The sequence below is a fragment of the Lithobates pipiens genome, unplaced genomic scaffold (assembly GCF_037356315.1).
Source record: "Lithobates pipiens isolate NorthernLeopardFrog02 unplaced genomic scaffold, aLitPip1_a1.2 Scaffold_11, whole genome shotgun sequence".
NCBI classification, from domain to species: domain Eukaryota; kingdom Metazoa; phylum Chordata; class Amphibia; order Anura; family Ranidae; genus Lithobates; species Lithobates pipiens.
The window spans coordinates 27,179,277-27,198,352 of NW_027507696.1; the positions used below are offsets into that span (position 1 = coordinate 27,179,277).

General features: G+C 42.2%; 1 protein-coding gene across 1 annotated transcript in view; it reads left to right on the plus strand.

The window, feature by feature from the left end:
* The window catches only part of LOC143961017 (hippocampus abundant transcript 1 protein-like), a 106,586-nt gene that overhangs the window by 58,607 nt on the left and 28,903 nt on the right, over positions 1 to 19,076 (plus strand). Inside the window, exons 4-7 of the mRNA XM_077470131.1 lie at positions 11,870 to 11,997; positions 14,345 to 14,459; positions 16,531 to 16,749; positions 18,856 to 18,969. Coding sequence (XP_077326257.1) covers positions 11,870 to 11,997; positions 14,345 to 14,459; positions 16,531 to 16,749; positions 18,856 to 18,969 — 576 coding nt within the window. The remainder of the gene's footprint in view (positions 1 to 11,869; positions 11,998 to 14,344; positions 14,460 to 16,530; positions 16,750 to 18,855; positions 18,970 to 19,076) is intronic.

Below are 19,076 nucleotides of genomic sequence, written 5' to 3' on the forward strand. Positions count from 1 at the left end.
TTTTGCAGTCAGGCTGCCGAGTAAAGAAGGTGGCATCTTTGTTTCATTATAGTGTGTGGGTATATATATATATATATATATATATATATATATATATAATTTCTAGATTGTAAGCTCTAACGAGCAGGGCCCTCTGATCCCTCCTGTATTGATTTGTATTGTAAGTGTACTGTCTGCCCTCATATTGTAAAGCGCTGCGCAAACTGTTGGCGCTATATAAATCCTGAATAATAATATTATAACAAGCATGTCATGCTTGCCTGCTCTGTGCAGCCTCCTATTTTCTGGTCCCCTGCCGGTGCTCCTGGTGAGCCTGTGCTTCCTCATGGGCTCACTGGCTGTGATTGACAATGCTGCTGTCTTAGCCAATGTGAGGGAAAGTCCACAGAGAGCTGAAGCTCTTGTGCACATTGCTGGATCGTGATGGGGCTCAGGTACGTTTTAGGGGGGGGGGGGGTTGGGTGGCTGCTGCACAGAGAAGGTTTTTTTTTTTTAACCTCAATGCATATTTTAAAAGCACTTTAACTGTACTGCATTACCCTGTTGTAAAAGAGTGCACAGCTCTGTGTCTCCAGTGGTCCAACATACCCCTCCTTACTGAGCAATTAACAGTGCTCATGCTCACTGAGCTGCATACAATAAATATATAAAAACCTCCTTGTTGATGCTGAATAAACACAATAACAAAGTCGTGTTAAATAGCAACCTATTAAGTTGTACCTGAACAAGTCCCTGCAGACAGGTAGTCATGACTACAACTACTGGCATCCAAGTTTCTAAATGTGTATGATTTTCTATCATTTGATTTGTTTTATTTGTTTTTTCCCATGAAATAAACTCAGATTTGTCTGCCTTTGAAATGCAGTCTGATATTTTATATAGCTTTTAAAACGTACAGCTGTCCTTATAAATGGAGCCCATGGTCTGTGCTATATCACAGTGAACTTTTTCAGAGTTACGACTTCACCAGTAGTTTCCATTCTGAGGCCTAAAGCTAGTAATTATTTTTTCTGTGTGCAGTGAATTTGTTCATATGAACCTATTAAATTCCTTTTCTTAGCTCTGTCTATCTGGGGAAAATCACATGAGATAAAGTGTGTGCTGAACATCTGTTGCTTAGTTTTTGGCAAACACAATTTCTGTATCTTTGAATTATTTTAACTATGTGCTAAGAGTTCATTACTGCATCAGTGGGGAATTTGTGTTCTGTTAACCCCTTAATGTGGGCGTAAAGCCTAGCTATATATTTTTGTACAAATATTCCCATTATTAGACATCTTGCACACTGCAGCTTGAAAAAGCTCAGTACAGGGGTTTTTTTTTTCCTTTTCTTTCTGATCTAATATGCAGCCCGTTGTTTACAATGTGCCTGTACACACAGGCACGTAAACCAGCGCTGTGTATTCTTGCGTAAAAAAATATAGAAACATCTGCATTGCCGGTATAGGGCAAATATGCACATATGAGCATAAATATTAATTTTCCTTAGGAATGTATTGTGCGCGCAAATGCGTAGAAATGCGTGCAAAACAAATGGCTGCCACTGCGTCCAAACAAAAGCGTCCGTACAGTGTGCAAGAGGCGTTAAAAGTGTAATTCAGTTTGGGGTTACATGTATTAAAACATCAGAAGCCGATTGCAACAAACGACTTGGCACAGTTTTCCAGAGTTGGCATTTCGGGGTGATTCGGCAGCCGTTGAAACATCTTTGAGAGAATAAAAGGTATCCATAAATTCACCAATCTTTTGTCAGGAGAGTGGAAGGGTCAAGAAGAAGGTGATTGCTATTGACATTTATGGTGCAGTGACTTTTAGTGAAATGATTTGGAGAGGTCAAAGTTTGTGTCGGCTGTGAAGGAATGATGGGGGAGAATTTCATGAAGAAAAATAGCTTGAAAATGGCTGTATTGAGATAAATTCTACAATTCATAGATGGGTGTTTTTATTTTTAGGCATGACTGACCGTGATCCAATTGGTTGTAAAATATGTGCTAAAAGGAAAAAGGTCAGATTGGTGTGCTGCCAGGTGGCCAGAGGCAAGCAAACTTATAGAGAGATGGTAATAGATAATGCAAATTCTCATCATAACATTTTATATGGTATGATTGAGGTGTGTGTGTTTTGTGAGCAGTGCTCCTCAGGTCACAAAATGGGTATGGTCTGTATTCTTGTCTTTGTAATTCAGTGCCATTGTGAGTAACTCTAGACTTTAACATGTATAACTAACTCTAACTCTAAATCCAAGCTTAAGTAGTTTGGTCTTTGGATGGAAAGCGATACAGAAGTTGTCCTTAAATGTTACCTGCTTCAGTTGCCATAGTGACCAGATGGACTACGTTAGTCTGCTGAAGGCCTTAATCAGCAGGAGATGTTTAAAGGAGAAGCCCAACCAAAGCTCGTTTGGCTGTACTTCTCCTATGGATCACAAGAGTGTAATTCGTTTTGCACTCCTGCGACCCGTTTTCAGCAGAGAGCCGGCTGAAGTCCACTCCCCGCCCTTGCGTCACAGAACTCTTTTAATGCTTGTATCAATACTCCTATAGGAGATATTTATTGTAATAAGTGGATTGTGGAGCGATTACTTTTCTCATTCTTATATTTCTTACAATTCAACAATCGGGTTTTGATGGAGTCTACACATCAAACTAAATGGTCACTTTTCTTCTGAAGCATAATAGCTCTGTACACCTTCAGGGCTGCTTTATTATCTGCTTTCTTAAAGGATAAATTCACTTTAAAAAAAGTAGGGTTTTTTTGCAGGTAAAAAAAAAAGTTTTATTTTTTTGGTAGGAGACTGGAAAGCATTGCCATGCAGGACTCCTATGAAGCTGTCTGCCCATAGGAGTCCTGCATGGCAATGCTTTCCAGTCTCCTACCAAAAAAATAAAACCGACATTCTGTAGATCGTACAGGCAGGCAGTTTCTCAAAGACTGGAAGAATCAATGATCTACTAGAGCTCTCAGCACTTTGATAGTTCATTGAGAAATACAAGCGGGCAGCCGCAAAGGCCACACTTTTCGGATAGTGACAGCAGGTACGAGGAGATGATCCTCAGCCTGCTGTCACAGGAAGTGCAGGGAGAGGCTGCAGGATTGAGAACATGTTACATGTTAAATACTCTAAATACGGGTGGAACGTGATCCCGAAGGCAAACTTCTCCTTTAAAGCAGAACTAAACACTAGCAACACCACCCAACAACCTGAAAACACTATTCATTTTTAATATTCAAAGTAAACGTCCCCATCCATCCATGTCTCCATGTTTTGTTTTGTTGAGAAGTCACCTTGAAAAACTCCTCCCTAGCATTTCTAATGGCGGTTATCTTGAGTCCGGGCAGATGATTCATGTAGCATGTGCTTAGCTGAGAATGTACCAATGAACACTCCTGGGACATATGACATAATTTTGGTCTAGGCCAGAAACCAGGAAGCAACTGGGAAAAAAAAAGTTTAAAACAAGTAAATCTAATATTCCTACTTATCTTTTTACTAAGACGAATGCTAATTGAGAGAGTTTAATTTTGCTTTAAAGAGAAAGTAAACCCTGATGGGTTTTACTTCCTCTTTGTTTCCCCGCAAAGGTAAAGCATAATGGTCTACGATGCATTGCATCGTAGCCCATTATGTGTCGCTTACCTGACACAGGAGCCAGCGATGTCACCGCTGTCCCCTCTTCCACAAAGCATCCATCTTCCTTCTGGGTATCGTGGCGCTGTGATTGGCCGAAGCCATGACGACGTCACTTATCGCCGTTAGCAGCAGCACGCTCAGTGCGCCTGCGCGCCACTGTCTACGGCACATGTGCCGTAGACAGAGGTGCCTGTCTTTTGCAAATGTCTCCTAAACCGTGTAGGTTTAGGAGCTATTTCTTGCACCTACAGGTAAGCCTTAATCTAGGCTTACCTGTAGGTAAAAGTGGTCTGTAATGGTTCACTTTAAAGAAGATCTATCATTATAATAACTAATTTAAAGTTGTGTTCCAATGGGACAAAGTATATGTAGTACTTTTTGTTCCACATTTCTAAGTGCTTTCTAACCCTAGTTTTAAGTACCAACCTGCCCCTCTCCCCTCCTGCCACAGCCGATTTGACAATAACTAGAAAGGAAACAGCTGATTCATAGCTGCCACTTGTTACAGGTGCAAACGCTTTCCCAGAACAAGCAATGACCAGAGGAATGCAGAGGGAGGAGAAACGTATCAGCCTCTGCATTCCTTTTGCCATTGCTCGTCTTGGAAAAGTGTTCACAGCTGGGACAAGCTGCAGCTATGAATCCGCCGTCAATTTAATAGTGTACGTCCAGCGACTTAGTCCACTCTCTCATAAGCTCCAGTGGCAAGGAACTCATGGGGGCAGTAAGGGGACCAGTGCTCGAATGAGCTGGGAAAAATGCAGTCACAAGAGCAGGAAATTGGCTTATAGAGGAAATTGTGACTTTAATCCATCCTATTGTCAAATCTTGTGAGCAGAGAGTGGGGGGGGGGGGGCAGGGCAAAGCTATACTGACCGTCTCTGGACACACACAGCCCAGCTCGTTAGCGAGCCTGCATGTCTGCCCCCCAAAGGAGGCCTCTTGCTATGAGGAGGCTCTCCTGTGGTGGGACCCTAGAAGATGAGGTTTGGGGGCGCTCTGTATAGTATTGCACAGAATAGGTAAGGATTATATTTTTCCTTTTTAGTAATGCTTTATCATTATAGAGCCATTTATTCTAAATTACATACTGTACTTTCAGGACATCATTAGTGCAGTGTATTGATACCATGGCTTTTATGGAAATAAGGCTTTGGGGCCCAACCAGACAGGATAACCATACAGGTCATGTCATAGAATGAGAGGTGTAAATACCTTCTGTTTTAAGCTGGTTATACTGTGACAGGCTCCATTCACATATCATCATAGCACAGCGACAGCTGTGGCACTGCATATTATTTTTGTTTTTTTAATGCCATGTTTTTGGAGTGGCACCATTCATTTTCAGTGGGCCTCTCCGCACGGAAGAAGCTCATGTATCAAATCTTGGCACCGAGCCAGGAGTGTTTGGCGTTGCGTTTTTTTGTGCCGCAATTTTAGCGTTTTTTGTCGCTCTACAGTCATAGGTAGATTGCACCACGTTTGGGGTTCCATTAAAAAATGGCATCGCAAATGTGCCCTATGTTTTGCCCTGGTTCTGGAATCGTGGGCAGAATTGCATAATTCCAGCATGCTCAGGTGTGAACGGAGCCTAAAGGTGCCCAGATATCGATACTTAATCAGATCGGATATTAACAAGCTGAAACATCTCACAGATCTACACGAGGGGCCCTTTACACTGTTTCTAGCAAAGAATAAGCCACTAACAAGTGCATTAGGTCAATCCATATCAATTTAGTTGTCAGTGCATTGTGAAGCGCATAATGGTTCGGCAGGGAAATGCAGATATACTGTGGAGATCATTGGCAGTACTGGGATCTAGGATGCCTGTGAGACTGAGATTTAGACCCCTTTCACACTGAGGCATTTTGCAAGTGCTATAGCATTAAAAATAGCGCCTGCAATCCGCCCTCAAACAGCTGCTCCATTGTCTGCAGTGTGAAAGCCTGAGGGCTTTCACACTGGAGCGGTGCGCTGGCAGGGCGTCAGGAAAAGTTCTGCCAGCAGCTTCTTTGGAGTGGTGTATTTACCGCTCCTACACTACTCCTGCCCGTTGAAATCAATGGGGCAGCGCGGCTATACCGCCGGCAAAACTCAGCCACTAGCGGGGATTAAAAACGACCCCGCTAGTGAGAGAAGTGCGCCGCAAATCTGACTGATTTGTGCTGCAAATCTTAGCGGTGTGTTACCGCCGACGCTATGGGTGGCACAGTTTGAAAGGGGCCTTAAAATGACTACAGCTTCCTGCATGTACAGTACAGACTTCTCCCATCAATTCTAAGACCCCTTTCACACTGTGCTGCCCATAGTGTCGGAGGTAAAATAGCAGTGCAGCGCATTTCAGTTGCTAGCAGGGTGTTTTTACCCCCCACATAGCAACGTTTTTCCCGGCAGTATAGCCGCGCTTCCCCATTAATTTCAATGGGCAGGCGCAGTAAACACACTGCTCCTTCACCGCTCCAAAGAAGCTGCTGGCCGGACTTTTCCTGATGCCCTGCCAGCGCACCGCTACAGTGTGTAAGGCCTCGGGCTTTCACACTGGAGACAGTGGAGCAGCTGTTTGAGGGCGGATTGCAAGTGCCATTTTTAACGCTATAGCGCCTGCAAAACGCCCCAGTGGGAAAGGGGTCCAAGATTGTGGCTTCTTAATTACTCCCTCTGTGAGGCTGGTACCATCTTTCTGCCAGGCAGAGCCCTCAGCTAGTTTGTTCCCAGGAGAACCATGTATGCAAACTTGCCATGTTGCTCATCGGCGATTTACCTTCCAGACGCAGCCTAGTGGTATTAGATGAAATGGCAGACAAGAAGACTGACCATTTTCATTACCATGCCGGCAAACAGTGCTTCCTGGCTGCCCTGATCACTGGGATTTGCCCAACCTGTTCCTATACGAATGTTAAAGCATTTTTTAACCCCCCCCAAAAAATGAATCCTGCTCCTTTAAAGTATGTTATACAGCACAGTGCTTGTGCTGTGTAATTTTTCACCCTGTAATACCTAGAAAAAAAACTGATTCTGCCCGTTTCTATCCTCCCCTATGTAAACTGACCACAGTGTATCATGGCTGCTAAGCCCTGACACAGTGGTCAGTTTACATGCCTCCGTCATCCGCAGCCCTGTTCTCTGTCTCCTTTGTCCCCCCCCCCCCTCCCTGCCTGTCAGCTAGCGACAGTGCCCGCCTCCCCTCCTGCTGATTGAAAAACACATTTATACACCATCAGCACCCTCTCCTATTGAGGAGTCCCCCTCTGTGTGTGATTAAAAAAAAACATGCTGTAAATACCTTTCACAGCGACGATCTGTGATCACATGGCCAGCCGGCTTTCTCCTCCTCCTCCCCTCCCGACTGACATCAGCAAGGGAATCTCGGCATCTCCTGCTGCATCTGTCAGAGGTCGAAAGGAGAGAGCTGGCCGGTCATGTGATCATGGATCTTGGCTCTGAAATGAGGTGTAGCGGATGACATTTGGGTTCAATTATTGTAGGTAGGTCTAACGCCAGTCTGGCCAGGCTATGTTTAATAGGTCTGCCTGGTCATGTGAACGGTGAGGTGCACATGACAGGCCAGAACCAAGTCTGGTTGGATGTCTTGGTATCGGCCCTCTCTGAGCCAATTAGCGGGAGTGCCGGGGCCTGCTGAGGAGTCTGGGAGGGGGTACTTAAACAAGTGTGGGTCACGTGTGCGGGGTTCCGGAGTTTTTCATGAGACCCGTGTGATCTGTTCTAGTTCCAGCCCCGTGAGGGGTTCCGGTCACGGGGTGTTCGACACCTTGCAAAATGTTCCTGTCAGTGGCCCCTGATAGACCTGCCTGGTCTGGGGTAGGAATCCGTCTGTTCCTGAGTCTCAGAACCAGCTGGTCCGAAGCGCAGTAACCAAGGGAGAATTCAGAGTGTCCGGGTGTGCTCTCGGCTTGGAGGGACACCACAGCTCATGGAAGTAACTGGGGGAGGACTCTCCCGAGGAGGGCCGGCAAGTGGCATCCTGAGAAGTGCCTGGTTACTGAGTTGGGAAGGACATTGACAAATGCACAATTTTCCAGTACCATAAAGGAAGTGGGGAAACGTTCCAGGTACAGTTGGAGAAAGGTTCCTGTATACTCCCAGTTGATCAAGTTTAAGTCAGCATGCTGACTGCCATGATCTCTGGCTAGAAGTCTGTTCAGCCTTGAAGTACCCAGCTGCGAGTGGAAATAGAGACTTTGCTAAACCTGCAGTTCAAGCTGCCTGAGTTCTTCACCCGTGCCCTCTGTTCCCTAAGAGACTGTGTTTGTGAAAGTTCTACTGAAAGGACTTTATCTGTGTCAGTGTACAAGCCGTTGGGTATCAACCCTGGGAACCCCTAGACGCGGAGGAGCAGGCCAGGAGAAGGTAACCGGTAAGCCCATTAAGTCAAGGCCACCCTGCAATGGGTTATGGCTGCTACAGAGGTATTTGGAGCATTTTTTTTTTTATAAATCGCTCACAGAGGGGGACATTGCAATAGGAGACGGCCCTGATGGTGCATAAATGTTAGAGTGGCTTAACCACTTTACCTTTTGCCCTAAATGTTTACTTGGCCTGACAGTTCTAGAAGTAATGTAAGCTTATGTTTAGAAAAAGCAGGAAAGTGCCTGTAGTTGTCTTTAGCTAAATTGGATTCAAGCTGTTTCCTGTGCAGGTTAAAAATTGAATCCTCAAACAAATTTCCTGTGCACTAGAATGGGTTTTGTCTCCCAGTATTGCACTGTACTGTTTTTCTTTTTGTGTGTGTGTGTGTGTGTGTGTGTGTGTGTGTAAGCAACACAGCATTTATTGAATATGTTTGTTTCCGTTTTCATCAGCCTTAGAGATTGACTCTGCCATTCATTTACATTTCTAGAATGTGATGGAGAGGCTAAGCACTGATTATGACTGTCTGGTCTGAGTATTCTATTCTAACATGCAATGTGTATCTTTAAGACAGACATCTGGTCTAGTGCGGTTGGCCGTTTTCCAGTCAAGTATCTCTTGTGAGAACTGAAACCAATCAGTCTGTTCTGTGTACTGCTATCAGAATACTTCTCAAAATGAGATCTTTCAGTCCTATCTGCATTTTCCTCCCTTTGCTGTGGCTGGATTTTGTTTCAAGTGTAATTTTACTGATGTATATATGCTTGTGTATGCAGTACTGTAAACTAGAATGCAAACCATTTCACCAATTTAACATTTTTGAAAAATATTTAAAGGATAAGTAACCTTTCATAACATGTTATATGTTGCACCCATATTCAGGGTGTAACATGTTATGAATGTACCGGCCCCCGCACATCCCCGATCCCCACTGTGCCAGCTAGTAGGGGTTCTTCTCCACCCGCTAGCTGTCAAAAAAAATAAAAATGTGGCAGTGCATGGCACCGGCCACATCACTCATTCACAGCACTCTGAATAGAAAACTACTAGGTCCCACAGCCTTTGCGGCTGTCGGGTTGTAGTTTTCAATGAACTACCACAGCGCTGTGATAGTTCATTCATTCTTCATGTCAGCATGTATCAGCTTCCTTATACAAGGTACAAGCAGGCCTATACACTGAAAGGTCTGCAGGAGATCTGCATAGCATCAGCCATCTGTAATGCTTTACAGGCTCCTGCAACAAAAAATAATGCACGTTTTTTTTTTTTTTTTTTTTTTTTTTTTACTTGCAATAAAAACATTCATTATTTTTTTTTATGAAAAGGTGAACTTACCCTTTTAACACTTAAATGATTCTTGTATGCATCTCTCTGCAAAGATCCTCCCTTGGTTCTTTTTCCTCCCTACACCTCCACCTATCAGTGCATGAAAACATGGATGTCTGTAGAGCTGGACCTTGTAATGCCACAACCACCCCCTTTGATTCTGTTCTGTAGGGGATTATGGGAAGATAATGTGAACATAGATTTCAGGCAGTTACACAAACTTATTTTCAAACACATGTAATAATTGGTGATTATATGACTGGAATAACCACTTCAGCCCCAGAAGGATTTTCTCCCTTCCCGACCTTTTAACTGACAATTGCACTGTCATGCGACATGGTACCCAAACAAATTTTAAGTCTTTCCCCTGCCTCCCCCCCCCCCCCCACAAATAGAGCTTTCTTTTGGTGGTATCACCTCTGTGGTTTTTATTTTTTGCGTTCTAAACAAAAATTGCAGCAAAAAATATATATTTTCGTTTTTCATTATATTTTATAATTTTTTTATTCATCAGTTTAGGCTGTTATATACTCTACATATTTTTGGTAAAAAAAATTGCAATAAGCATATATTGATTTGCGCAAAAGTTGTATCGTCTACGGGAATAGATTTTTTTTTTTTTTTTTTTTTTTTTTTTTTTGTTTACTAGTAATGGTGACGAGAAGCGATTTTTATCAGGGCTTCAACATTGCGGAGGACAGATTGGACACTATTGACACTTTTTTTTTTTTTTGGGACCGTTGACATTTATACAGCGATCAGAACTAAAAATAGCCTCAGATTACTGTATAAATGTCACTAGCAGGGAAGGGGTTAACACTAGGGGGTGATCAAGGGGTTAAATGTGTTCCAACTAGAGGAAGAGAGGAAGGAGACATATCACTGTTTCCAACTAATAGGAAAACACGATCTGTCTCTCTTGCCTGTGATCGCGGGTGACCGCCACGCATCGGGTCCCCTGCCATGCAGCGCACGTGCCTGCTTAGGCTCTTAAAGGAGCTGACGAACATGTATGTCTTTTTGCGCAGGGCTCCCAACCTGCTGACGAATATGTATGTGAGCCGGTTGGAAAGTGGTTAAAGGAGGTGTGTTTGTTTTTTATTTTTTTATATATTTACTTTTTAAAAATTCAAATTCCACTTTAAGGTCCCATTCACACTGTAGCTTGAAGCTCCAAAATGCTGGAGGAAAAAAAAATCTATTATTCTCTATGGCAATGGTTCACTTCTCCACTACAAATCGCCTGAAGCTTAAAGTTTTGGATTTTTTTGCATTTGGATTTTTTTTTTATACTTTTTCTCTATTGGCTAATTAAAAAATGGCAACGCTTAAAAACACTTTAATAATGCTGTACACAAATGCTCAAACGCGCATACAAACCCTCAAAGAAACATGACGCTCAGTTGTGAATGCAGCCTAAAAAAAGTCAGATTTCTGATTTTTGGTTCTTGCTGCTGCCGCTTCTTATGCTTGTTTGTATGAATCCTGTAAAGTGGTGGAGAATCGTGCTGTATTGATGGGTGTGATGGCTAGCAGTCAGCATGATGCACAAGAATGCATTGATGTGTACTGACATTACTGGGAGTAATTTAGATGTTCATGAACACTACTAGGTGCCACAACCGCAGAACCTGTTTTGACTGTTCACTCTGGAGTTCATGTGAAAGGAAATGCGTCATAAATCGAACAACTTGTCTCAGAAATCTGTGATTGAAACCACCATCCTATACAACTTGCATACTGGTTTAAGCAAGTGACCTGAAATGCATTAAAGCCGAGTAGGATTGGCTTAAAACGATGCTATTAGTAAATTGGGGAATGGTTCCTGATACAGGGGGTCTAGCCTTCACTCAACTAATAGCATCTTTATGGTCTGAAGTAGTTCTGTGCCTCTTTTAAAACATATCCAGATATCCAGCACCAGCATTTTTATGAGACACTTGGTGGTATGGTTGCAGATTACGTTTTTTTTTTTTTTTAAGGCAGAAATGGTATAACTTTTTTTCATTATTGCTGTCTTTATCCCCATTGAGATTTTCATTTACTTTCTCCTCTCGTGACAGATGTCATTAGTACATGAAGCGAAGCAAATTTTTTCCTGGGAACATTACAAAAAACTCCTATTCTAGACTAGGGATGACTCCGGCGTGTTCGCACACTCCACATGCAGAGCCCACCAGGAAGTCAGCGCAGCGCTGTGCTAATCATAGGCAGTGAGACATTTCCTGTTCTCAGACACGCATCGGGCAATGTCTAACTGCCTGTGATTAGCGCAGCGCTGCGCTGACTTCCTGGTGGGCTCTGCATGTGGAGTGTGCGAACACGCCAGAGCTCATCCTTATTCTAGACCATACAAAAAAACTTGAAAATGGCTTTTGGCTTAAAAAGGTGGTTTGTTGTACTGTCCATGTTATTGAGCAGATACCTGATTTTTAAAGTTTTCCCTACCTTGAGAAATTACATGTGTTATGCAGTGTACGTGTGTGTATGTATGAAAATATATTTTCATGAATTCATATTTATACTGTCTTTTCTTTCCTGCAGGGCTTCTTATCATTTATGTGCGCTCCTCTCATTGGTGCTTTATCTGATGTTTATGGCAGAAAGTCTTTCCTCCTTGTAACAGTTTTCTTTACATGTGTCCCTATCCCATTAATGAGGATAAGCCCATGGTAAGTAGCCAGCTTTACTTTATGAGCACTATTGCACTTAATTAGCTGAAGATTGCTAAGCCCACGTTCACACGGAGAATGGGTTTGAAATCGTGCAGCTGATTCAGCTGAACTCGCACAATTTCTGTCCGACTTCAGGGGCGATTTTACAGACATCAGTGCGGGTTCATGCACAGATGTCTATTCAGATTACCCATGAAGTCACCAAAAGTAGTGCATAAACTACTTTTGGGAATCAGTACAGCACCACAAAGTTGGCATTGCACCGATTCGGACGGTGCTATTTCCAACAATAGGCTCCGTTTTGGCATGTGATTTGACATGTCAAATCACATAACAAATTGGTTTAATGTGAATGTGGGCTTAATGTCTGCTGAAGTCTGTTAATGTTTTTTTAAAGCTATATAGCTAACTACTAGTAAGGATCCTATTTTAAAACTTCAGTATCTATTTTCATTAGAACTCGACACACATTTTACTTCATACCGTGTCTTCATTTTTTAAGTGTTCTATAAATTAGAGGCTGCAATGTGGAGCCTCTAATTTATTCATGTTTAGGAGGGGAGCTTGGTCAAATGAAACCTCACCCACCCCCTTCATCTAAACGTGCTAATACATTTAACACTGCCTCCCCCTCCCCGAAAACTAACATTTCTGTTGCCCAAAGGTGCTCCTTCATCCAGAGTGGAGGCACCCTAGGACAGGAACTGTTACTAGCTAGATCACCAGGTGAAAACAGAGGAAACATTCTAAAACAAAATAATGCAGGCACAGCTTCTAATGATAAGCTGCAATTCAAGTAGAATATTTTTGGTTCTGGGTTTATTACCACTTTGTTTTGTGCTCAGTACTCCACCCTGACGGGTGTCTTCATGACTTGCGGAAAAGATGCTAAATGCTTTCTCAGCGCTTTGTACATGCGCGTGGGACTGTATGCTCAGAGCAGCAGCTTGGCCTATTCACTGACTGGGAGTACAGAAAGATTGCTGTTCCTGATCACTTGAACAGATAAACGCCCTGTACTCCCCTGTCAGAACGGGGATCTGCTTTGTTTACATAGGCAGATTCCGATTCTGCCTCTGAGGAGCGATCGTGAGTGGCTGGCGGACGTTGGCTCCCCTGCTGCACAGTGGGCATGTGCCCGCAGTGTCTCATGCACAAAACTACGTACAGATACGTCATTTCGCGCAATAGGGCTGCTCTGCCGCGGTATATATGCAGTGGTCATTAAGTGGTTAAAGCAGGGGTCTCAAATTGGTGGCCCTCCAGCTGTTGCCAAACTACAAGTCCCATGAGGCATTGCAAGGATGACAGTTACAAGCATGACTCCCACAGGCAGAGGCATGATGGCACTTGTAGTTTTTCAACAGCTGGAGGGCTGCCAGTTTGAGACCCTGGGAGTTAAAGTGACCCTTTTTCTCTTCTAAGAAAATCCAGCCATCTGCTCCCTTCAGTGCAAGAAGCTGAAAATGTGCATCTCTGTTGGGTGGCAAGTGATATTGTCGCTGTGTTTATCAGTTTTGTGCTCTGCTGCTATCCTGACACTTCCAAGTGTGTTGGGTAGCATTTTCTCCGCTGTATGCCCCCCCCCACTGGCTGGTGTCTAAATATACGGTATATGTTTAAACATCTTATGCCATTTTCAAGGGAACAAGATGTTAAAAAAATCCATATACTGTACAGGCCTGAAGTTAAAGTGATTTGTAAAGGCTCGTTTTTTTTTTTTTACCCCTATAAAAATAAAAAGTTATACTTGCCTGCTCTGTTGCAATGTATTTGCACAGAGCAGCCTCCTCTTCTCAGGTGCCGCTTCGCTGCTCCTAGCTCCTCCCTCCTTTTCAGTGCCCCCACAGCTAGAAGCTTGCTATGGGGCACCTGAGCTGAGTCACAGCTTTGTGTGTCCATTTAGACATGGAGCCCTGCCCCCTTTCTCCCCTGATTGGCTAGCTGACTTTTATTGGCAGTAGTGGGAGCCAATGGTGCCACTGCTGTCACTCACCGTATTAGGAAGGAGAATCTCGGATGGCTGAGACATTCGTGGACAGAGATGGGGCTCAGGTAAGTATTAGGGGGCAGTTGCTGCACACAGAAGGCTTTTTATCTTAATGCATTAAGATAAAAAAAACCTTCTGCCTTTGCAACCCCTTTAAAACGAAATTTGGTCAAAATTAAAGCTGCATAATATGTTCAGGTGCATGCCATCCAAGATTCATATTGGAACTGTGATATTAGTGAAGCTAAGCCTATATGTAAAATAAATGAGGATTACAGAACAAATACTGTCTGTACAATAGTGAAAGATGGAATTTGTCAGTGATGTAAGCGATTTATTTTTTCTTGGTTGCAGGTGGTACTTTGCTATGATATCAGTTTCTGGAGCTTTCTCTGTGACATTTTCTGTTATTTTTGCCTATGTTGCGGATATAACACAGGAACATGAGCGAAGTACAGCATATGGTCTGGTAAGTTTAATGAAAACTATATTTCAGACAAATCTATTACTGTGCATGTGTTAATAAAAGATAGAAGCACTAGAAATTAACCACTTGCCACCCGCCCACAGTGGTTGTACTGCGAACGGGCGGCAGCTCCTGGCCAATCAACGTACCTGTATGCTGCGGTCGGTCTTCTGAATGGACACAGCATGAGTTTGGCAGCTGGTTTCAGACAATTATTTTGACAGCTTATAGGCTGTGGCCAATCGCACAGAGTTCTGTTTACAAAGACACAGAACTCTGTGTACAGGGAACATGGATCTGTCTATGCAAAACAGGGTGAAAAAACAGATAGTAAAAAACGCACACATTGTTAGGCACACAGTTAACCCTTTTGATGTTAACCCCCTTCCCAGCCAGTGTCATTAGTAGAGTGGCAATGTACAATATCACTGATCACTCGATTAGTGTCCCTATCGATGTCAGTGTTAGTACACCTCCCAGCCAGCGCCAGCTAGCCCGCTACACTATCATAGTCTGACTATAAGTTGCTTATTACCACCATTACCAGTATAGTGTCATAGTTAAATTAAAATACCCAGGTGCTGATATGGAGTAAAAGAAATAGCTAAAGAAATAGGAGCAGCTGCAACTATTCAATAGTGATCTGGCACCAAAATTAATTATATAGGAAATAATAGTGCGCTAGTCCTAAATAACTAGTTGGATATATTTGTGCACTAAACATCAGTGCAACAATTATAAAGTGGATGAATATTATGGATTTTTATAATATTCATACACTTTATAATTGTTGTGCTGATGTTTATTGCACAAATTAATATATACAGCTAGTTATTCAGGATTAGTGCACCATTTTTTATATAGCTGTGTAAATACCAGTGTGTGTATATATATATATGTATGTATATATATATATATATATATATATATATATATATATATATATATATATATATATAAACCATTGTTTGCAGACGCTGTAACTTTCACCCAAACCAATTAATATACACCTATTGGAATTTTTATTTTTACCAAAGACGTCTAGTAGAATACATTTGTGCCTAAAATTCTGAAGAAATTAGATTTTCTCATTTGTTCAGACACAGCCTTCTTTATTGAGAACCATAGGGTTATATCGTCCCCTACAGGAGTAGGACACTAAGCAGAAAAAAAAAGACTTGGCCACACCCACGGGCAGTCCTAGGTGATATACACCGCCTCGCTGCCATAGGCCTTCAGTTATGTAACAAGCAGTATCAGAAGTATTAAAACTCCATAGAGGGGCAGGTGCTGTTGTCAGATAATGTTGCATGACCGCACAATTGCTTGGTAAAGTAGCACTGTACTGAATAGCAAAAAGTGACCCGGTCATGAACTGGGTGAAACCTTCCAAAGCTCAGGTGGTTAAGAATGTGCTAATCAGTTTATTAAAACATTTTTAAAAAGTTATTGTGTTTTCAGTTATTGAGAGATAAAAGGTTTGATTTTCATTTAGGAAAGGGGTCCCCAAACTTGTTAAACCAAAAGCCAGTTCGCTGTCTGTCACACTGTATAAGTAAAAAATGCCTTGGGGACAGTTCAGTGGGAGTAAAAAAGAACCCAACGTTAATGAGTAATAAAGCAATGGTGTCAGTGGGGAGTAGTAAAAGCTTCCACAACAACGGTGTAAGTTGGAGTAATAAAAGACCCATCCCTCCACAGCATTAATATTCAGTGGTCACTACTTGTCCCTGTGCAGGTTTCATGTCCTATAAGCAACGCCTCACTTTGATGTCATAGCTGTGACCATATAGAAAAAACTGATTTTAATCCAAAAAAAAGATATCTTTTTCATCCTCCCTCTTCCCTCCCCTCATGTTCCATGTGGTGTTGGTTCTTTTCTGGAAAACCCTTCAGGTGGCAGTCATTTTTGGAGTACCATTTAAAACGACATTTTTAAAGTATATTTTCAACATTAGATGTGCTTCGCTAGGCTTGCATGATCTACTGTTGTACATGTTGTGTTTTGTTTAAATTAACTGAACAGCGATGTAAGCAACACCAGTTACATGTAATGTATGTTTTCCTATCAAAGGTGTCCGCTACATTTGCAGCAAGTCTGGTCACCAGCCCAGCAATTGGAGCCTACATATCTACGTTCTATGGTGATAATTTAGTAGTTCTCCTTGCCACTGTAGTGGCACTGCTAGACATTTGCTTTATCTTGTTGGTCGTACCAGAATCGCTACGTGACAAAATGAGACCTAGCTTCTGGGGAGCGCCAATTTCCTGGGAACAAGCTGACCCTTTTTCTGTAAGTTCATGCTCATTTTGGTAACTTTTGTAAGAAGTCATGCAACATAGGTTATGGATGTCAGAAGTGGACTGTGATTCTTTGAATATTTCCTTTCAAAATAAACTATTAGAGACCATCTTGGTTCTCCCCAACAGCCTAAATGTGCAGTACCTTGTGCTTTCCAAAGGGAAAACCTTATCTTTAGCAGCACAGGGGGCCCACTGCTAACAAGCAGAATGATTTGGTGCGCCAAAAATGTAATTTACCTACAGTGATTATTATTATGGATTTATATCTCGCCAACGGTTTGCACAGCACTTTACAATAGAAAAGGAGAGTACAGTTACAATAAATTTTAAGATTTGAGAGTGAAGAGGACCCTGCTTGTGAGATCGTATGATATAATAGAGAGGGGGCTAGTGGTGCAAAAAGGTAATAATTGTGTGGGGATGAGTTGATGTAGAAAGTACAGTCACGGTAAGCAGAGGTGCTGTAGGTTTCCCTGAAGAGATGAGATTTCAGGGATTACTTAAAGGTGGATATAGTAGGAGATCGCATTTATCTCCAGTGATAAACTATTTTGTTTATATACCTCTAGAAGAAAACCTTAAAACGGTTTTACATACTGTAGCTGCTTACTTTTAATATTGGTATACTTACCTGTCCTGGGATCCCGCAATGTTGGCACCCCAGCCGACTTTTCGGTCGGCTCTCAGGTGCTGCTGCCGCCAGTCCTTCTAAGGTTTCCTACTGCTCATGTGTGAAGCACGCTGCACTTTGTAAATGGCCCAGCCGCAGGGGAGGGAGGAGGGGGGCAAACTTCCAGGGGACCTCGCTGCGGTCAAAAACTGGTACCTGCTCCCCTCTCCCCCCGAAAGGTGCCAAATGCGGTAGCAGAGGGAGGGAGGAAGTAAGCAGAGAGCCCCCTTTTGGGTGGAGCTCCACTTTAAAGTACATGTAAATCCCCACCTTGTAATACAACACATTCAGTTTAAAATAGAAATATAAAAATATTTGTGCCTATATATAATATATATATATATATATATATATATATATATCAAAATTATAAATACTTTTTTTTTTTTTTAAATAAGTGATCATATACTCGTTCTCAGCTGCATAAGCCCTGAGAGCTAGGGGAGGAGAAACGGCAGTGCAGTGATGCTCTCAGTAAATGGGGGGGTGGGGTTTAATGACAAGTCTGATCACTGGAGGAGAGCACACTGGGCTTCCAGCATAGCTAGAGAACTGACCACAATGTGTTCACCTGCTTAATGTGGTCAGTTTTTAATAGGAAAGCAGAGGGACTGTCAGGATTACCAGTGGCTCCTGCTGCTGTCTCAACCAATGAGGAGGAAGAGACCCAGGAGAGCCGCTGCACTCGTGCAGATTGCTGGATCGAGATTGTTAAGGGGGGAGCTGTTGCACACAGGTTTAAAAAAATAAAATAAATCCTTTAGAAACACTTTCAGTTCTCACCAGGCTAACAGTGCTATTTTAAAGTTTCGGTGAGGTATCATTAAGCAGGCATTGATGATGATCGAAGAGGTGGTAAAATAGCATTTTGTGAGAAAATAAGTTATGAGAAAACAAGATATGTCTTTACTAGAGAGAGTACATGTGTTTTATTACAAATGTAATACATGTAAGAAAATAAAAACAAAACCATATTTACCAATTTTTAGGGAGTATATACAAAATGTAGATCAGACATAAGCTTTCCAAAGAGTTGACTTCAGCTTGTTGGGAAGGGATGATCAGAAAACTTTCATTTGTGAGTGATCACATGGAAAATAATTTTTCAGTTCATTTATCTCAAGATTAATATCATATTTTTATATTTCTCTGTTCTGTTCGTATGCTTTTTTTTTTTTGTATAATGTGATCTTGACCGAAACAGAGCTGAACTTTAACATTTAAAACATCTCCACCACCTGCTTTTGATACATTTGTGGACCTATTTGCTTCACCTGTAATGCCAGGAAAGTACAAGCTATTATGTGGCTGTCATCTTCAACCTGGATATATTCTTAGCTTTGTTCGCTTACATTTTTATAATGACAACATCCTCAATTACTGTTCAATATATGCAAAAGTATTAACTTTAAGTTGTTCTTTCAGTCACTGAAGAAGATTGGGAAGGACACCACCGTGCTTCTCATTTGTATCACAGTATTCTTCTCCTACCTTCCAGAAGCTGGACAGTATTCCAGCTTTTTCCTCTATCTCAAGCAGGTGAGTGGAAAAGTGATTAAAATATATAATGATAAACTTTTCAAATGAGCTGCTCAGGTGACTGCAGTTATGTGACTTCACTTAATGATAGTGTCCTCTGTGCCACT